The 20,457-nt window shown below is 40.5% G+C and overlaps 1 protein-coding gene across 1 annotated transcript in view; it reads right to left on the minus strand.

Moving 5' to 3' along the window:
- Positions 1–624: 624 nt before the first annotated feature.
- The window catches only part of LOC121872633 (clustered mitochondria protein homolog), a 50,473-nt gene continuing 30,640 nt past the window's right edge, over positions 625–20,457 (minus strand). The window contains exons 3-7 of the mRNA XM_042375550.1: positions 17,736–17,879; positions 15,040–15,211; positions 14,498–14,628; positions 13,667–13,803; positions 625–5,355 (exon numbers count right to left, since the gene is read on the minus strand). Coding sequence (XP_042231484.1) covers positions 2,145–5,355; positions 13,667–13,803; positions 14,498–14,628; positions 15,040–15,211; positions 17,736–17,879 — 3,795 coding nt within the window. The 3' untranslated portion in view covers positions 625–2,144. The remainder of the gene's footprint in view (positions 5,356–13,666; positions 13,804–14,497; positions 14,629–15,039; positions 15,212–17,735; positions 17,880–20,457) is intronic.

Here is a 20,457-nt window from a genome sequence, read left to right on the forward strand (position 1 = left end):
AGTCATCAAAACATTACCAAGTTCTTCACCAGCCACCCACCACAGCCAGCCCAAGTCAGTGATAGTGATAATGATAGCGAGGATATGGACTTATATGGACTTTGAGGGGTTTGACAAAGGGGCCCTGCAAGCCTGTGGTGGATAGTGATACAATTGATACAAGTGATACAGGTGAGGGCCAATAATCCGCCCTCTGCCTCGGAACCAACCCCCCATTCCCATGTGACCAGCCATCTTTTCTACTAATGTAAGTGTTAAAAAACCTAATATTATTGATATTTCTCTTAATTATTAATTGTGTGTGCATACCATCATAAAATTAAGAAGTTATTTTTACTACAACGTAGGTATTGTGTCTGAAAAAGTGGTGTTTGGGGGTCGGCCCGGTCTCCATTTCAATTAATCCCATATGTTATGTTGTTCACTTTACGCGGGCCGCCGTGGGTTCAATTGACCGCGTAAAGTGAGGGTTCACTGTAATATATATCAGGTGCCTAAAAGAGAGCTCGGGCTCTCAACTGGCCCAGCTATGTTAACATTATGACTTTTATCGACTATGTATCTGTGTTCTTCTGACTAAGTAAACTGTTAACAAAAAATGGGGTACACTGTAAAATGGACATACAGTATTAACAATAATTTATTTTGGGTTATCTACAATTCTTCATTACAAGAGCACAAGGCTCTATATACACTGTGTATCATACAATATAACCATCTTAAGAAAGGAAGCTAAAAGAGGAAGCACACTGCTCTCATAAGCAAGATTTTCCTCTAACTCAAGATACAACAAGGCACTCTAAAAGCTGCAAGAAATTAAGGACCCCTTTATTACATTTAATACCAACAGGTCAGAATTATCTCTAATATATATATATATATATACTGTATATATTTATTTATTTATTTTAAATATAATAGAACAAACAAAGAATGCAGCATTTGGATCTTCAGTAGCATTGAAGTTTAAACCATTCAAATACACTAAAAATCAATTATTTTCTAAATGTCTTTTACCATAATTCTCAATGTGCTGCATCCTCATCTTAATAAAATTGCAGCATTTCACTATGAAGTACAGTACTGAATTTGTAAAAAAAATTATTTTATTTTATTAGACAATGAGGAACATACCAAGAAAAGTGATTTCAACATTTCAACACAAAATGTCATACCTAGGTTGTGAGCTTAATAGTAGAGATGGGTCATTTAATCATCCTCATTATACTTCATCAAAATTTGTTTTATGTGAAACCAAGTTGAATACTTTCCTTTCATAGTCTAACATATTTGGGTAATATTATTGCACAAAAATACTTTAGGCATTAAAAATGCCATACTGATTGAAAGACTTCAGCTCCCATATACAGTAATCTATTTGACCTTCCCTTTCACCTTGAAAGTAGTGCAAATTACTTGACATTAACTTGGAAGAAAAGCTCAATGCAATTGTTCAGCCAGTACAGTACTGTATATGTAACTGCAGCAACTAATTGTCATTGTAACTGATATGAAATGTAACTTTAAGATTCATCTATAAAATCTTTAACAACCCCTGTTTAGACTAGATGATGTGAATTTAACAAGTTAACCACAACATAAAATATATTTATGAGTTTATGAAAAATTGGTTGTATAAAAAGAACAAACACATTTGTGAGCACCATAAATATTGCATGATACTGAACAGCTGATATGGTTGTGGCCAAACAGCTGTCCAACTTCTTGCATATTCTGGCTCAAGCTGTACAGTGGAATGTCAACTATTTCTATCAAAACACAACCAAAACATAACTAGTATGTAACACTGTATTACATTAACTGCAGCTATTTATACAAAACTAGAGGCTTCATACAAAATAGGACTTATATGTTAAATGAACTACAACATGTGACTACATTTCACACAGGACAAGAACTGTCTGTGTAGCTGCAACTTTTATCACAGCCCACCTCACACAATGAGGAACTTCTATGTGGCATTGGTACATTACATGACGATGCTGTGTACAAGAGGTAATTGTTTTTGAGCCAGTTCAATGATCCAAACAATTGTGCTTTTGCAGCCTATTTCTTTATGACCGTTCAAACTGAACTTGAAAATTATTTTAGAGCTCTGTGTAAAATCTTATATTCATGCATTTTCACCTGCTTGCTACTTCCTCCTCCTCTTCACTTTTTACATCAACCTCAATTACCTTCAGACTTTCATCCTCTTCACTTTTTGCTTCTCTCTCCTCACACTTGCCCATACTCTTTGTTTCACCTTCCTCACTCTTGGTATCACTCTCCTCACTTTTTGTGTCACTCTCTTCACTCTTGGTTTCATTTTCTTCCTTTTTGTCATTACCAAGTCCAGTTTCTGCTTTACTCTTTTCCTTCAATGCTTTTGCATGACCCTTCTCCAATTCTGCCCTCACACGTTCAATTTCTTCTGGGGTGATCTGAACATACAGGATGCCATTGATGATATTAAGAAGTTCCAATACACTGCTCATGGACGGTGGCTGTATTTGAATTGGTGGGAGGCCAAGAGTGCTACGACCATTAAAAGCCTCGCTTATTTTTTTAGCCATGACAACTGCCTGCTGTGTTAGGTGTCGCAAACATTCATCAGCTTCTTTTGTTTTCTCATGCTCTGGTCCAAGTTGACTCTTGTATATTGTAAATGTTTCTTTTTCATTTTTGAGAGCTCCCCTGAAGTCGCCCATGCAACTTTGTGTTCGAGCAACAAGGTGATAACTGAGAGCAACTTTCAAGCTTCTATCACCAAAAAATTTTATATGGAGTTCCAAAGCTTTTTCCAAAAACTGGAGAGAGAGATTATACTGGCCTACAGCATGGAGAATCAAGCCAACATTGGAGTCTATTAGAGCCATTTCTGGATGAACTTCACCATGAATCAATAAAAGCAGATAACGAGCACGGTACAACAGTTTTAAGGCAACACTCACTTGTTGGTTGGCAAAGCAGTAGAGTGCCAAATGGGTGTATTCTGTAATGGTATATGGATGATCTATACCATTTACTCTCTCACTCATAAGTACTGCCTTCTGTTGGAAAGACATGGCTTCAACATAGTCACCCATAATGAAATTTAGGCGAGCCAACATGCGAAGGCACTGTGCTATTTCTGGATGCATTGCACCATAAACATTGTTCAAAAGATTTAAGGCTTCACTGATGAGGTCATAACCATCTTTTAGGAATCCTTGCTGTGTCTTGGTCTGGCCAGCTGTATACAAGTTGAATGCATCGGTAGCTCGAGGATTGATATGCTTTACAATGGGGAACACATTGACTATGTCTTGCTCATGGAAAGTCTCCTGAGATTTGGTGTCAAAGTTGTAGTCACGCAGAAACATCTGAACACCAGATTTCATACAAAAGGTTCTCAAGAGAGATGCTTTTTGGAGTCCATACTTCTGAACAGTGGCATCTACTGTCTCTGTCTCCAGAGTCCAGTCATAATACTTTTCAAGGTCTGACTTAATGTGAGCCCAGAGAGACTTGGGTGAAAATGTTGCCCATTGTGAGAGACTGTTGTTGCTGAATGGGTGCTTCTTCTTTTTCTTTTTTGAAAGAAGCTCATCATTCTTATTGGAAGCATGAGGACTGATACAGGAAGAAATGTAACAGTTGAGGAAGTGAGCAATAGCTGATGACAAGCAAATTGTTTCAACATTTTGGAGATAACTTGTAAAAATATGCTTAACAGACCGTGCAATAAGTTCTCCAACAGCAATGGTATATACATAATCTAATTCAGGGACTTTGGCCAAGAGAACAGCAACCTTTCCTAAGTAGCGAATGTTAACTCCCCGTGTATGTAAGGCCTCACACAGAGTAGTGCCATCAGTGGGAGCAGCAGCATGGTCTGTGAGATCATGCACCAGACTAGGCAATTGTACACTCACTAAAAATCCTGCTGCATCACAAATTAGCTGTCGCTCCTTTTTGAGCTGCTCACCTTGTGGATCAGCATGCTGAACTCCAGGGGAAAAGGCATCCAAATTAAACCTTACATCAAAGTCAGCTTCCTTTAAAGATCCCACAGCTGCAGCAGCTTTTTTAATGATATCCTTGGTGTTTTCCTCTACCTGCTTCTCTGCAGCAATACTTTCGGTCACATTCTCAACTATCTTTTTTGCTTCTTCAGCTTCTATATCTTTGTTGTCCTTCACTTTTTCACTTTCTCCTTTCTCCTTGACTGCAGGGAGCTTAGCGGCCTCTTGCTTTTTAGCACCAAGCTGTTGAAGGTGAAGTGCAGCAAACTTGAGGAACATCATGTAACGATTATCCACAAAAGCATCCACCAATTCCTGCCTAAGAGTTGCTAATTTGTGCTTGTGAGCAATAGGGAAACCCATCTCCAGGGATGCAGCACTTAACTGAACCTCTTCCAAGGCCAAAAAATTTACATCTGGAGGAAAAGTGCGTAGAAGATCAAGGATGTAGTGACGGCCATCATTGCCAATGATTCCCTTGCATTCTACTGATGAGCAAAGCTCTATCTCTTCACTCGTTTCATTTAAGACTTTGTGAGGAAGAATTTTTAATTGTTGAGCAGCTTTTTGCAACAAGTCCATGTACTTTGGATGAGTGACCACAGTTTTACCAAAATCTATAGAGCCATACACAACAGATTGCTCTTGTTCTCGCTCAAGAATGCCAGGGATGATGGACTGGGCTGTAACACGATAGCCCCTATAATCAACAACCACTGTGCCTAAGGTGTAAAGACCCTCTAAATCCGCTGCACTGTAGACACGCACACCTTGTAAGTCATTGCGTGGCGCAACATGTGCAGCTGCATCTCCACCCACTTCTTTATAATGATCCCGGACATCAAATCCAAGACTAAAGAAAATATTATTCCAAATAAACATTTGCATCTTGGGGTCTTCCCCTGGGTTAATTGCCATCACATTACCATCAATGACTGCCATGGCACCCCTTGTTGCTGCTGCAACAAAGTCACTGTGAACCTTGAATATAGCACGCTCCCTAAGAAGGCGCTCAGGCAAGGAGCGACGTACAAGTTCCCTAGTTGTCTGCAGTTCTTCATTCCAGTCTCGTGTCTGACCTGGAATGTGCTCCTCATATCCCAACTTACTGCTGAAAGCATCTTCTGCACGGAGTGCATCAATACCATGATCCAAGGGGGGTGATGCCCATGAGTACACTTGGTAAGGTGTGGCCACACGCTCAAACGGATGTCGAGATGTTCGCTTCTTTTGCAAGTTGGAGAAGTTACGTTTGAAAGCGTTAGACAACAAGCAGAGCAGATCAATGAGGGAGTGGCATAAATAGCATGGGTTTGTTGGTTTTGGGTTGAATTCCTCCTCTGTTGTTCTGAAATGAGCATGGAAATTAGCATATGGTTTAATCTAGGGAAGACAAAAAATAAAAATAAATAAAGGAATGACTATTTAAGAAATACTAAGTTAAAGGAGTAAAATTACTGATCAGAATCATAGACAAGGAAGATTATGTCATAACTACCCCAGCGAGGAAAATATTTTTGGCAAATGCCCGACACTATTTCAAGTGAAATCCATTGTCAGAATTCAGTGAAAATAATACTGTGGCAATTACTTAAAAATATACTGTATTACTTAAAATTTCTGGGTTACTTGAATGACTAGTGAACAGCTCAAAACAGATTCAGAAAAATTATTTAAGTAAAAATAAAAGTTTCTTCAAACTGCAGTAGTTAACAAAGCTCATCAATCACTACTACCCAAGTCTTAATTAAAACAATAAATGCATACCTAAAATTATGAAAGCGCAAAAGTAACAAATTGCCACCTTCTGGCATTGTAACAAGAATGGCCAGAATCAGGAGCAACAGATACTGTAGTCCCTAATTTAAGATCATCAGTAAAAACATTTTACACGAAAGAATCTGGTTAAAGTAAGGTAAGGTAGGGCGGTTGGTCTTAATTGTAAGACAACGAGTCACTGAGACCCGGCGGGTGGCTCCTCACCTTTCTCAAAACGACTTAAAACCTCCATTTTTGTAGCAAAGCTAATGGTCTTACGTAGCATCAGTAGCACTTGATGGGCACTTGGAAGCCATTTTGAATGGTTAGAGTACAGTTTTAAGAGCAAAAACACAAACACTGTGGTAGCCTGACAAAGACTGGGGATGCTAGGGGACACTGTGACTCTCCGCGGGTGAGAGCGTAGCACGTCAATATGAGATGCACCATACAAAGTAGTCCGTGACGACGATGTACTGAATCGGCGGGACGTTATCCGAATCATGGGTATCTAAAGAATAGCGACGTTATAACTAAACAATGTTATCAGGGGCAATGTTAAGCGAGGACTTACTGTACTTATATTCAAAAGAATTACAATTTTCAAGGAAACTCACTGGGTAACACTGGGAATATAAACAGTGAGGACAGACCACTGTAATGTCATAAACTTTAGCTCCACCTGTTCAATGTCATGCTAGTGACACACGTCATCTGGTGACTTGGGGGCAGTCACACAATGTGATGGATTTGCCTTGGTTGACGTCTGATTGTTAAACTTTTTGAGAATACTCATAAGGCTAAGGCTTTTATGTGGCCAGGCATAACAAAAGAAATGCCTTATGTTCTCATAGGCCACCAAAAATTAAGTGATAAAGAAAAATAGACACTGGAAGCAGCGGGATTTCGCTGATGACATGGACGAAGCAACTCATTTTTTTGAGCTTATTAACAATGCAAAGATTTTCCTTTGTCAGACATGGCAAGGTGAATGTCTGAGGGTACTCTGGACAACTGGATATTTTCTTACTATGTATACCCTGTACTTAAGAAAATAGAGCAAGTTTCCCTAGGCGTTAAGCATCACGATTGCCGCATTTAATTAAGTGATGTAACTCTGGTTTTTCTTCTATTTTGGGCAATATTATTGTTTTCTTTTGTCAGACATGGCAAGAACAATGTCTCACAATCTTCTGGATGATCTGATATTGACTGACCTTGCAGAATTAAAATACTACAAGAAATCTTCCCTTGTGTCTTGAAACAAGTGCGGTGTTCAAGAGCTCTTTTTGGCCACATACAGCAAGATGAATATCTCACCTTCCTGTAGATACCCAGATATTGACAGACATTCCAGAACTAAGGAGATACAAAAGAAATACGAAATCTCTTCAAACAAGTTCTTGGCTACCCTAATTTGGTGTTTATCTTATCAAGAGCATTTGCAGGCATTTATCCATTTATCACAAGTTTTCTTATTTCTGGGAAATCTATAATACTTGATGTGCTCTCTGCTTTAGATTTGAGCATTGCTGGTGCACCCGTATATTGCACAAATTACCATAATTGTCGATACACTGGTCCCGGGACCAGACGCGGGCACTCAGAGGTCACCAGATGACGTGTGTTTACAAGTGACGTCACCAAGCTGTGCAGTGTGGGTAAAACAACTGATTGGTGAACTATCCTCACTAGTATTTTATCCTTGGGTAATAATGCCTCCAAAATGTCCTTGCAAAATACAATAAATCTTTAAGCAGTTTGTTAGCGAGTGACAATGACCTTTAACTGTATAGCTCGCTCACTCTTTATCTCCCACACACACACACACCTTTGAGAGGGACTGACGATGCCTACTACCCAGCTCAATATCTACCCATCAAAAATCTTACAACTGTTTGTTTAAAAAAAATTTACCATTTAAATTAAATCTTTAACAATGACACATCTTTGACCCTGTGATTCCCTAAATGCACATCTGTGACTGGTACTGACAATGCTAATGTAGATTTAATCCTTTCAGTCCTACTTCTGTATCTCATACACTAGGGACCAGAGCCCTACACACATATAATTCAAACTGATGTTTGTCACCTCATTTCAATTATCCTAGAGCAGCCATGAGCTAGATAATGATACTGTACCATATATCACCAGTAGTTATAATTCACCTAAAGTTCTCATAATTTCAAAACTGCCAATTACTGTATTAAACCTTGGAATGAAAACATTGACCACGCTTAGGAGTGAAAGGGTTAAATTGGTCCATACAAAACTAAGGCAACTTGCACTAAAGTAACAGTACAGGAACCCCCCCCCCCCCCAAGTTGGGGGATTTTAACTTCACGGTTCTCGGTTATTCGGGGATGACACCCTGGATGTACCCAAGAATGTCTGTGGGTACTTTCAAAGTTGCTGGCATTTATGCAGCCGAGACAGAGAGCCATTCGTTCTAGAGACAGCAATTTCCTTTACCTATATTGTAAATAATGTGTGCATAGACACACACACACAAAACACATACAAATAAATAACAATTGGAAAATCCTCTCACAAATAACCAGAAACAAATTTATTAATAATGAGTCTACTCTCAAGTACACGCTCTATTACAGTACTTTATTAATAGAGCACAGACTTGAGGGTAGTACGGTAGTCACATCTTTAATAAATGTTTCTGATTATTTTTGAGGGGGTTTTCTAATTATTATTTATTCGTACAATATGTGTTTTGTGAGTACGTGTGTGCGAGTCCACACACACATACACAATACTATAGGTAAAAGAAATAATTGTCCTAGGGCAAACACACAGGCAATGTATGTGTCTTTGTACACAAGTAAAAATGTACCGCCCCTCCCGGGTTCGCAAAAGTTATTCACGGATTTGGCGATTCGCGGCCATTTTGAGAACCTAATCCCCGCGAATTTGGGGGCCCCCTGCATTACTGTATAGTAACACCCTCAATTAGACAGACATCATCTCTTGGCCAAAAGGTAGCTGAGGCGGTAGAATTCTTTAACATTCTTGGGTGTGGTTAGGCGCTCTCCCGCGAGATACTTGGGGGTCTGGCCTGTTACTCACCTCACCGCACTTGACTGCACATTATGAGTCAGAGCAAACTTGCTATTTGAAATAAAAAGCTGGGATTTGTTGTATAAGCATTGTAAATAAATTATCTACAAACTGTTTTATATATATAATCACAAAAAAATTATCATTTCTAAACTTAAGTATTAGTAGAACAAAATTTTTGTTCACGCTTTGTTTGTACACCAATTTATACCTCGTTATTTTGTGGAATTGCAATATGAACCGTATTCCCTTATAAAGCATTCATATTTAGGAGAAAAGTTATAGAAGGAAAGTTGTGAAAAAATTTATATTTTGCAAGGGAGAGGGCTCAGGATGCACCACACTATCACCATGTGGTGCAATCTCCTTGCACTTTCACTTTTCTCACCCCTCCACCCTCGACAGCAACACGAGGCATGGTTCAAAACTCTCAACACTGCTATGAGTAAATGAAATCCCTGTGATGAACAAGAAATCGGCACAAGCCGCAAGAAAATGTGTGGAAAATGTAGGTCAAAATTATATCCTGGGTCCTTTAAATAAAAAAGGGAAACTGGTGTGGTGACCTTGAAGTAAAGTCTACATAGTTGCCAATTGTGTGTCTTGCATGTCTAGCATTCATACGCAAATAATTTTTTTTTTACTTCATACACAAATTTGCACATTAAAACACTAAAGCAATAACTTAGGCCATATGCAACTTTGTGTATGAAAACCCCAAGAGTGATAATACAATTAAATTCTGAATACAGCTCCTCCCCGATTTACGACCTGCCACAGTCGTAGCAAAATTGTCAAATTACGTATCTTCGAGTCCCAACATCAGTGACTGCGCTGTGTACTGACAATTTTTTCATTTGTAATCCACTTAAAAATGGCTGGCAAGCTTAAAAGTGAGGGTTTTGTGGTGCTGAGAAGAAAAAGAGACACCCATTTTAGATTTTCTATGTATTATTTAAGCATTTTTTACTTACGACCTGGATTTGGGTCCCAAACCCCGTCGTATGTCAGGGAGGAGCTTTATATATACATACATTAATATTATACAGTAACTATAATGACATTGATATATTGTACAGACATCCATCCCCCGGGTTACAGAAGGGTTCCATTTCTAAAAATCTTTTCGTAATGTGAAACCATTTTTCCCATATACAGTAATGTACAGTTGTACCCCGCTTAACGCGGTTTCACTTAACGCGATTTCTCATATACGCGGTACCTCGCCAGAACCGAACTTTCACTTAACGCGGTTCATCTACCCATATATGCGCAGAGTGTCCGGCTCGAGACGCTATTTTTAGATTCGCCCCACCCGCCACCCGCTGCCTCGCCTCTCCCTCCTCCTCCTCCCTCCCCTCCCGCCTCCCTCCGCCTGGGCAAGCAGCGCTGTAAGGTTGCGCAGTGTGTGTCTTTGTTGTGTTATCACTGACGTCATATGACATATCGGACTGTGATTGGCCATGCATCCCTACCCCCCTCTGCTGCTAGCTGTAATTGGTTTAAAGTAATATGACGTGTCCACCCGGGGAGGGAGAGAGGGAGGAAAGAGGACACTGCCGCGCTAGTTTCATCCCTCCAGGTCACCCCGTGTATACGTGCATCCATTGTTCTGTGAAATGGCTTCCGCCGGACCACCACCGCCACCAGAGAGAAACCTTTCCTTACCTGGACCAAGCCACCCTAAGCCCAAAAAGACACGTCGTGGCCTAAGCTACGAAGTGAAATACCAGCTCATTCAAGATTTGGAGAAAGGAACACGTCAAGCTGATCTCGCGCGCCAGCATGGCGTCAACGAATCTACAATTCGTACTATTAAGAAGGATGCAGCCAAGATTAAAGAGCACATGAAAATCACAAAGTCTGCAGGTGCTTCAATGATCAAGTATTGCCAGAACAGGGTGCTGGTAAAGGTGGAAAATTTGCTGGCGAGTTATTTGATTCGTCAGGCGCGACGCAACATGGCGGTGGACACGCGCTCAGTGCAGGAGTACGCACGTGAACTTTACGCAGCAGTGTCACGTAAGCTGGGAATTGCAGAGCCCAAACCCTTCAATGCTTCCTCTGGTTGGCTGCATAGGTTTAAGAAGAGGAACAAGATCACCAACATCAACATTGGTGGTGAGGAAGCGAGTGCTGACCGTGTGGCGGCTAGAGATTTTCCTACGTTCTTACGTGAGGTTATGGAGGAAGGACAGTACACTGACGACCAGGTGTTTAACATGGACGAATCTGGTCTTTTCTGGAAAAAGCTACCTTCCAAGACCTTCGTTGTCCAGTCTGCCAGCAAGGTAAGGGGTCGGAAGTTGCAGAAGGAACCCATCACCGTCCTCTTTACCACCAATGCCTTCGGTACCTGTAAACCAGTTATCGGTGATTCACACAGCCCGCAAGCCGCACGCCTACAAGAATATGGACATGAACAAGCTTAATGTCCACTGGCTAACCGCACGTAAGGCGTGGATATCCTCTTCTCTGTCCCTCTTCTGGTTTGACGACTGTTTTGTTCCCGACGTGAAGAAATTCTGCGAGCAACAGAATGTTCCATTCAACATTTTGTTGCTCCTTGACAACGCACCTGGACACTCGCCCCTACTTATGGATCATCACCCCAACGTAAAAGTGGTCTTCCTTCCTCCCAACACTGCGTCATTAATCCAGCCCATGGACCAGGAGTTGATCTGCAATGTGAAAGCTGCATACTCTGCAAAGAAGTTCAAGCTCCTGAACGATTCTACCAACACCAAGGATGAGTTGCGTAAGCTGGGTGACACCGACAGTGAGAGTAAAAGCGACGAGGACAAGGAACAAGAGGTGGCGACTCAAGAAGTTCTCGTCAAACAGTTTTGGAAGAAGTTTAACGTCAAACAAGCTGTAGACTTCTTGGTGGAGGCATGGGATCAGCTGTCTATTGCTACGATTCGTCACGCATGGAGATATGTGTTGCATGGCATACCAGGTGAGAGGAGGAGTCAACCTGTGACTGGTGAGGTTCAGACTGTTGCAGTAGCAGTGGACCTTGCCAGAGAAGCTGCGCACAATATTACAGCTGAAGGCTTCTCCGAGACCACCAACGAAGACATCCTGGAGGTGTTCAGAGATCCTGAAGTGACTGCCGACGAGATGTTGGAAGATGAGCACGTCAGTGAAGAGGAAGAAGGTGCGTCATTCTCCGAAGAACACAAGTTAAGTCATAGTGATATTAAGGGTGCCATGGAGTGTGCAGAAAAAATGAAGTCCTTCCTTTCCCGCGACAATGATGATGACCGCTATGAAGTCTTCCATACCCGGCTGGTGCAGGCTATGGAGCCGTACATCACGGTGTATCAAGACAACATTAACACTAGCCGTCAAATAAGCATTAACGAGTTCTTCGCCCGCAACCCACCACAGCCAGCCAGAGCCAGTGATAGTGGCAGTGAAGGTGACTTTGAGGGATTTGTCAGGGAAGCCCTGACAACTGTAACTGATAGTGATGTACCTAGTAATGGTGATTCACCTGAGGGCCAGTAATCTGCCCTCTGCCTCGGAAGCAGCCTCCATCCCCGTATGCCGACCCATCTCTTCTACTAACGTAAGTGTTCAACATAACTTTTAGTTTTCCTAACCTTTATTTTTCCTAACCTAACCTCTTCTATATTACTTGTTTGTTCATACCATCATAAAGTTAAGATAAAATTTTTACTACAACATAGTAGTGTGTCATCAAAAAGTGGAGTTTGGGGGTCGGGCCAGCCTCTATTGGAATTAATCCCATATGTTCTGTTGTTCACTTAACGCGGTACCCTGTGGGTTCAATTGACCGCGTTAAGCGGGGTACTACTGTACTATACTTCCATTATAAAAGCTGAGATGCATTCCTGTGGAAATTTTTTGAGGCCCAAAAATGTGACACAAGCACGTATATGTATGAAATAAGATGGTTTTAACCACATACAATGAATCATTCATGATGTAACATGATAATAAATGAACAAAACACTAAAATTTTACTTCCCAGAAACGATGTTGAGTGCTGCAGGAGGTGGTGCGATGAGGTGGTGCAATCAGAGTTCTAGGAGTTACCTCCTTAAAACACCAAGTTTAATGTCCAAGGTAATTCCTTTATAGAATCTTTTATCACCACTGTTTTCACTTGAACTGGATGGTCTGTTTCCACTTCTCTTAAATAACGGTACACAGTACAGTATACTGAACAGACTGGGGAAAGAATCCAAACTGACCAGCACCATTGTTGTGGTGGGCCTGCTATCAGCAGAGGTGAGCTGCCTGTCAGCCATCTTATAGCTACCTCCAGAATCCACAAGAAATAAATTTTATAATTTGAGATTTTTTTCTTCTATTTTGCAATTTTTCTTTTGAAAATCTTAATAAATTAACCAAAATTCCACGAGGGAGAATAAAGTCTTGAACACAGACGCATAACTGAACATAAGCTGGGAAAAGAATTCTAACTGAGCAGTGCCATTGTTGGGGTGGTTGCTGGCAACTGGGGAGGTAAGCAGCCTTCCAACAGTCTTGTGGCTACCACAAATAATCCACACGAAATAATTTCTACAATTTTGTAAAAAAATTGGGTTAAATGCTGTCTTTTTTTTTTTTTTATTACCAAAATTCTGTAAAGGGCAAGTTTTTTCATAACCCGAAATATGGCCATAATATAAAAATTCCGTAACCAGATTCCATAACGCGGAGGATGCCTGTACTATATTAACACTCACTTGACTAACAGAGACAGGGAGAGAGAAATAATGAATTATGTATGTACTGATATACATTTGTTATTGCATATTTTAAAACAAAATTAATAAAAAAATCATACTTACTGATTTAGGTAGAAGCCCCAAGTGGAGGATGTAATATGGTAGGGTTTCCCCTCCAGTGTTATCACATACAAATACAGGAGGTCACCATGTAGTTTCCGAGGACCTGGAGGAGGGTTCCAACCACTCATGGTAAGGACCTGTAATGCAGTATACTTTTCTTATTTTGTATAATGGGCAATTTAAAATATACTGTAGAGTACAATGATATAAATCTGCAGATATGGCTCGTCTTTAACCCTCTCTATGTTGAGAACACAGCTATAATGGGGGCTGTTAGCTACAGGCCCAATACTGGTTTGGGGGTGCACATAACTCTGTGATCAGAAGGATTATTCTGGTGTGTGTGTGTTTTCCCCCCTATTGTATAAGGTCTTACTGTAGTACATTAAATCACAAAAATAATACAGAGTAACAAATTACGGTTTAACAAAAACTCTTTGAATGCAGATTATGAGGAACTAAAAGTAAACTTATGGTGGTGTTGGAAAAATGAAGTACAGTAAATGATTAGATACTTTGTTTAAACTTTCATTTGCAAGCAACTTCGCAATGCTTGGTAAAAGACTATGGTACACAGACAAATATATACACAAAACGAGTCCTGATCAGCTGTTAGACACAAGAACATACCTCTACTATATCATTATATGGACATGTCACAAGAAAAGGTTGAAATTTTACTGTACCACTAGAGCACTTTGTAGTCATGTACACTTATTACAAAAAAGTGAAAACATTGATGAAAATTTGGAGGGATATATGTAGAGCTGTGAGCTTGAGTTGAATAATTGTCTTACTGGAGTTTACCATGAATGGTTCTTAGTGCTGTACCTTGAGGCACTGTGGAGTTTTCTGCTCCTTGGCAAATGGTTGCAGGGGGGAGAAGGGTCGCTCTTTGCAGCCTGGCAGGATGTATTTTGGAGGTGTGCAGTCTACTGATTCTACTGGAGTTTTTTTCTTTTCTGAAAAATTAGAAATAATACTAAGTAAATAGTGATAATTCATTGAGAAAAAGTTTGCATTCTTATATCTAAGAAGCCATTTTTCTTCTTTACCGTAGTATCCATTCAGTATAGTACTGTACTGTAAGTAAACAAAATCCAACTGATTCAAGTCATCTGTCATCACAGTTGGTAACATAGACAAAGTACAATAAATGATAACTCCCTAAAATACTGAAGGAAAGTAACTATTTTACAACTCATCCAGGAACCCCACATAGGAGAGCACTTTGAAGTGATGAAGACTTATAATTAAAATTTGGATTTAGAAATATCAGGTTCATGATCTGATTGGACGGAGAGCATTTCAAGGGTTTACTCCCATTATGTAGAAAGGGTCAATCAGTGGGCAAATAGTGTCAACATACTAACCCAGGATATCCCCCTGAGTGACTACATTCAGGAAGGATAAGGAAGCACAGTCAGCACCATTGTAAGCATCTATTGGGTCCAGAGACTTGAGTAAATCTCGTACATGACGAACATGGATTCTGGCCTCTCGTACTGTGTAAGGATCTTCTTGCACTTTTATGATTGATCCTTCCTGCAGAATAAAGTAAAATAATGTTTAAAAGTATCCTACATGACACATGATGACACAAGAATCCTGAAAAATTCACAAGACAAGAGCTCTATAAAGTAATTACAAACATTTGCTGTGAAATATGCCAAATCTCAAGTTACAGCAAACCCCACAGGATCATAAGTCTGGTGGACCTGGGAGCACCAAAGAAAAATATACAGTACTGTACAAGGATGGCATCACACAACGAGATGTTGCTATGCAAACAAGATTACATAGTTAAGTATCATATGGTACAGTAATCCAATATGTCATAACATCCAATAAATATTGGTGTATTAGTATCAATATTATCTACAAATTGGAAAAACAAGAATGTAAATGCTCAAGTGAAAATTGAAGCATCTCAAACCATCATCTTGGGTGTTAAAAATCCACGCAAGGTCGGATGAGGTGAAATCTGCATAACCTTTAATATTGTATATGTCAAGACTATGCAAGATAAAACCAGTGAATAGTGTCAAAAGTGAAAAGGAAAAAACAAATAAGTTAGGAGGTGGTCAGAGAATAATAAGATCTAGGATGATAAGTCTCCAAAAGTGGATGAAATCACAGTTGAAATGCTAAGGACAGAAGGTGGAATAGAGAGAATGGATAACAAATGTGGAGTGAATGTGTGTATGTGACAGGTAAGGGTGACAAAGGAATGACAGAAGGTATCCATAGTTACCCTTTATAAAGAGAAAGGAGATAATGAATAAAATTTATCGAGTAATAAACCTTTGGGGGAATAAGTACCCATAATAATTTTCATTACATTGCCCAGGTTTAATTCCTTATAAGAAAACTTCCAATAAGCCAGCAGTTTTAAAATTCACGCCCAGTGATACCTTGTAAATGTTGATAATGATGAGTTTGTTGTGTTGGGTATGGGCAGGAAGCTATTAAATGGTGTGAGGGGCCGAGCTGCAGTTTGGACAAAGGCTTTTGGGCAAGTTGGATTATGACTAGTGACTGAGGGGGTGGTATCCACATCAGTCTCATTAAGTAAATTCTCAGTTCTCTATGGAAGCTATATTCCATGAGATAGATGTTTAAGCTGGTGCTTCCAAAATGGGATTTGGTTGTAATGTAGTCTATTAATTACAAAGGATGTTATACATTATGTATGTGTTTGGGGGAAAATAGGGGTAGGTTACTTAGGGTGTGCTGTATTTATGTAGTGTGCTATTCTTTTATGGGCCTTTGTATGGGAGGGTGGCAGGAAATGTTATTAATGAGAGAACAATATAAAAAATACCAATTGTATTAGTGGGAGAGAAAATGGGGAAATATAAATGAATGAAAACTTTCTAAGAAAGGGATACATTTGTTTGCAGCATATAGATTCACAGAAATAACATATGACAAGTCTTTATACTAAGTTTAGTATAATCATCTGAGATGAGTAGATCCTTAATTTAAAAAGAAAAAAAATAGACCAAAAGGACAAGTAGAAATCTTAATGTAAAGAAAAATATGTGGCATGTGGCAACACCTCAGTACCATATTGAACACAGCTAAACTGGTGACCATTGTGTTCCATAAGCAACTTGTATGCCCCAGCAGAACAATAGCTTCAATACAATATCGCACATGTGGATGCCGTACTATTTTTATTTCAAACAATGGGCTCATACAGAATGATATTTTCAAGTAGTAATTTTCAATTCAAAGACAAAATTTTCATTTATGTAGCAGGATAAAAATTATTTGTATGTCAGCCAGCAAGACGTTTGGCAAGATATACTCTTAAGAACAGTATTTTGTGCAATATACTGTACATTTGCTTTATTGAAATCATACAATCTATAATAATTATGTTCTCAACTTCAGTTACCACATATAATAGTGAGATAAGACTCAGAAAAGCAAAATTACAGTACTGTAATTTGAAAGCAATTTCAGAAGTCAAGAGTATAGTATAAAGGTCCAGAGAAATGAACAACACTTAAGGCATGTACAATCAAAGACAAAAGTTGTGTCGCGGTTTTGTCCGAAGATTAAATATAACTAATGAAACATTATGAGAGCCCTTCCACAAGGCAGAGCGCACCAAAGGTTTAGCCCTTCGCCATATGTTTTCACCAAATTTCACGACACAACTTTTGTCTTTCATTGTACATGTAAATTTAACACAAATAAGGTGAGTTTTAACACAAACTGATTCAGACGTCAAAACACTGCTCAAAACTTCTTTCCCATGTGGCCAAAGGAAAAGTAATACCCCCAAAAAAATACTGTAAACTGCATGTTAACAAGGCATATACAGTATATCTGAACCTAAGACTAAGTGAGTGAAAGATTACTAAGATAGCTATTAGGTGAGATAAGTTTCCCAAATAAGTTCTAATGTGTAAGTGGTCAACAAACATTTTCATTTGGAAAAGCAAGAAACTTTATGGGGATGGTAAACACAAAAGAAAATTAGTTACTGTACTGTAGTATTAATACTTTAAATGCAAAAAATATTCAAATTTAGAATTTTTCCCAAGGCACTATTTACCTTGAGGCCCTCAATAGTTTTGAGTTCTGCAAAATTATCCAGAGTCTGGCCATTCAGATGTAGGGAGAAGCATGTGCGGTGGCAGGTGTCCTCACGGTCCATCAAGAGCTGGTGAATCTCATATACCAGTTCCATGCTGCTAACCTGATTTGCAGATCATTCATAAGTTATTTTTTTGTATGATGTAGATGAATTGTTAAAAAATCTGAAACAAAATGATTAGTTTCGAAAAATACTCTGTCAGCTCCACCTTATATACAAGGTAAATACAAAGAAATTAGTTTAACTGATATAAAGAAATCTATAAATATGAGAGACCTTCATGTGCATGCATGCATGTGTGCACACAACCATTTTGCAACTATATGCCAGAAACTCCCCAGGCTTGACACAACCAGTCTCCCCACTTACCTACCAGCCCCCTTTCGCACCGACTTAGTGGAAGAATTTGAAGTAGCAAAACATCTGGACAAACTGAAGCTAAAGCACTCCATTACCCCCATTGACTTACCAATGAAACTCCCCGGAACTAGGTAAACCCCTCTGCTCCATCATCAATGCTTCCCTCAGCCAAGCAAGATGCCCAGCTGACTGGACAACCTCTCATGTGCCCAAGTCAACCAACACATATCATTAAATGAACTAAAACCAATTGCCATCACTCCAATACCCAGCTTAATATGCAAAAGTTTTGCTTTTGACTGGGCCTATGCTGATATTGCAGGCGCCATAGATCCTCAGCAATTTGGCAATATGAAAACTTCCTCAACTGCTCACTGTTCTTGTCAGCTTTCTCAACTACAAATACCACCATCTGGAAAAACGAAAGACATCTGTGGATGTCGCCTTTATTGACTTCACCAAAGCATTTGACCTAGTCAACCACAATTTAACCATCAACAAAGCTATCGGCCCCGGGTTTCGAAGAAGTCCTATATTATGGCTTACAAACTTCCTTAGTGACCGACGCCAGGCCGTACGCTTTCAAGGGGCTGCCTCCATTTTTCAATTCACTCATCTGTGGCGCCCTCCAAGGCGCCAAGATGGGACCACTCTGCTTCCTTATGCTTATCAATGATGCCCTAAGAAAAACCTCTGTTTGCTGGAAATATGTCGACAACTCCACCATTGGGATCAGTGTGAACAACTCGACTCATGATTACACTGCTCTCCAGGATATATTGAAGTCTCCAAAACTGGGCCACCAACAACCACATCACCATCAACCATACCTTATACCTTGGTAGGTAGAAGACTACAGGAGTAAACCCCAAACAAAAAATCTGCGGTGGACCCCTGCATCAGGCAGACATGCTTACAGGGCTCCAACAAGACCCCAACAGCGGTGTAGGCAGAAGAGGTGACCACCAAGGAACCCAATGACTACACCGGATGACGAAGGCAATGCATGATGGACAGGCTACTAAGGCGAAACCCAACAAACTGGGCAATCGGCAGTCCACTGCAACTCTCCCTCTCCCCCGTCGTTGCAACACTTGCACCACTGGATCAGGAAAAGGGAGAGCCAAGATGTGTGATTGCAGCCTGTGCTCCTGTCTCACCACATAAATCAACTCACAAGCAGCCATCACCCAGCTCATCATACCTCATCATCATCACCCCCCCCCCTATACCCCCAAAAGTCCTATGGCGATGGATGAATGGCTACGGGGACAGGCAGGGATGACTGTCGGGAGTCTCTAGTCACAACTCTGCACATGGGCGGCACAGATAAGATGGTCGTTTATGCACTGTGACCTAGGCAGCAGTGCAATCCGGTCCTGTCTGTGCAACTGAGCAGCCCTTTCGGGGAGCCACTCTGCTCACCCCACATGAGGAGGGAGCGAAAAAAGGTGCCCTAAACATAGCCTGCCTAAAAACCCAACCTAACTGGGCAACCACACCCAGTAAGGTCATCCTTATGTGGTCGAAAACGAAACCAAAATCACAGATCCAATCAAAAACAATCCATTCAACCTCTTATGGTTGCTGCATGGAATGTCAGGACCCTCCTGGATACTGGCACAAATGCTCATCCTGAAAGAAGAACTGCCCTTGTGGCCAAAGAGCTGGCTAGGTATAACATCGACATAGCAGCCATCAGTAATTCCCGGCTCCCAGATGAGGGCCAACTTACAGAACGGGGATCTGCCTACACCTTCTTCTGGAAGGGCAAGCCTGCTACGGAGAGAAACCTCATTTATGGATTTGACGTTGCCATCCGCCAACGCATCCTACACAGGCTAACTGAAATGCCCATTGGGACCAACGAGCACCTCATGACACTTTGAGTCCCACTGAATTACTCACGTCATGCCTTCTTCATCAGTGCATATGCCCCAACACTGGATGAAGAGGATGACATCAAGGAGGCCATTTACTCCAACCTCGACAGAGTGCAAACCTCAATCTTCAGAGAAAACAAGGTTGTGCTCCCTGGCAACTTCAATGCCAGAGTTGCAGATATGCTAATATTTGACAGGGAACCATAGGGAGAAATGGACTAGGCAAGTGTAATCCCAATGGCCTACTCCTCAGCAAGTGTACTGCACACAACCTCACTATCACCAATACCTTATTTAGGCAGGCCGACAAGTTCAAGGGTTCGTGGCAACACCCACGATCCAAACACTGGCATCTCATCGACTACATCATTGTCAGAGAGAGATCATCGAGATGTCGTCATCACCCGTGCCATACGTGGCTCACACCATTGTGACAC

This window comes from Homarus americanus, unplaced genomic scaffold, assembly GCF_018991925.1.
Source record: "Homarus americanus isolate GMGI-L3 unplaced genomic scaffold, GMGI_Hamer_2.0 scaffold39155, whole genome shotgun sequence".
NCBI classification, from domain to species: domain Eukaryota; kingdom Metazoa; phylum Arthropoda; class Malacostraca; order Decapoda; family Nephropidae; genus Homarus; species Homarus americanus.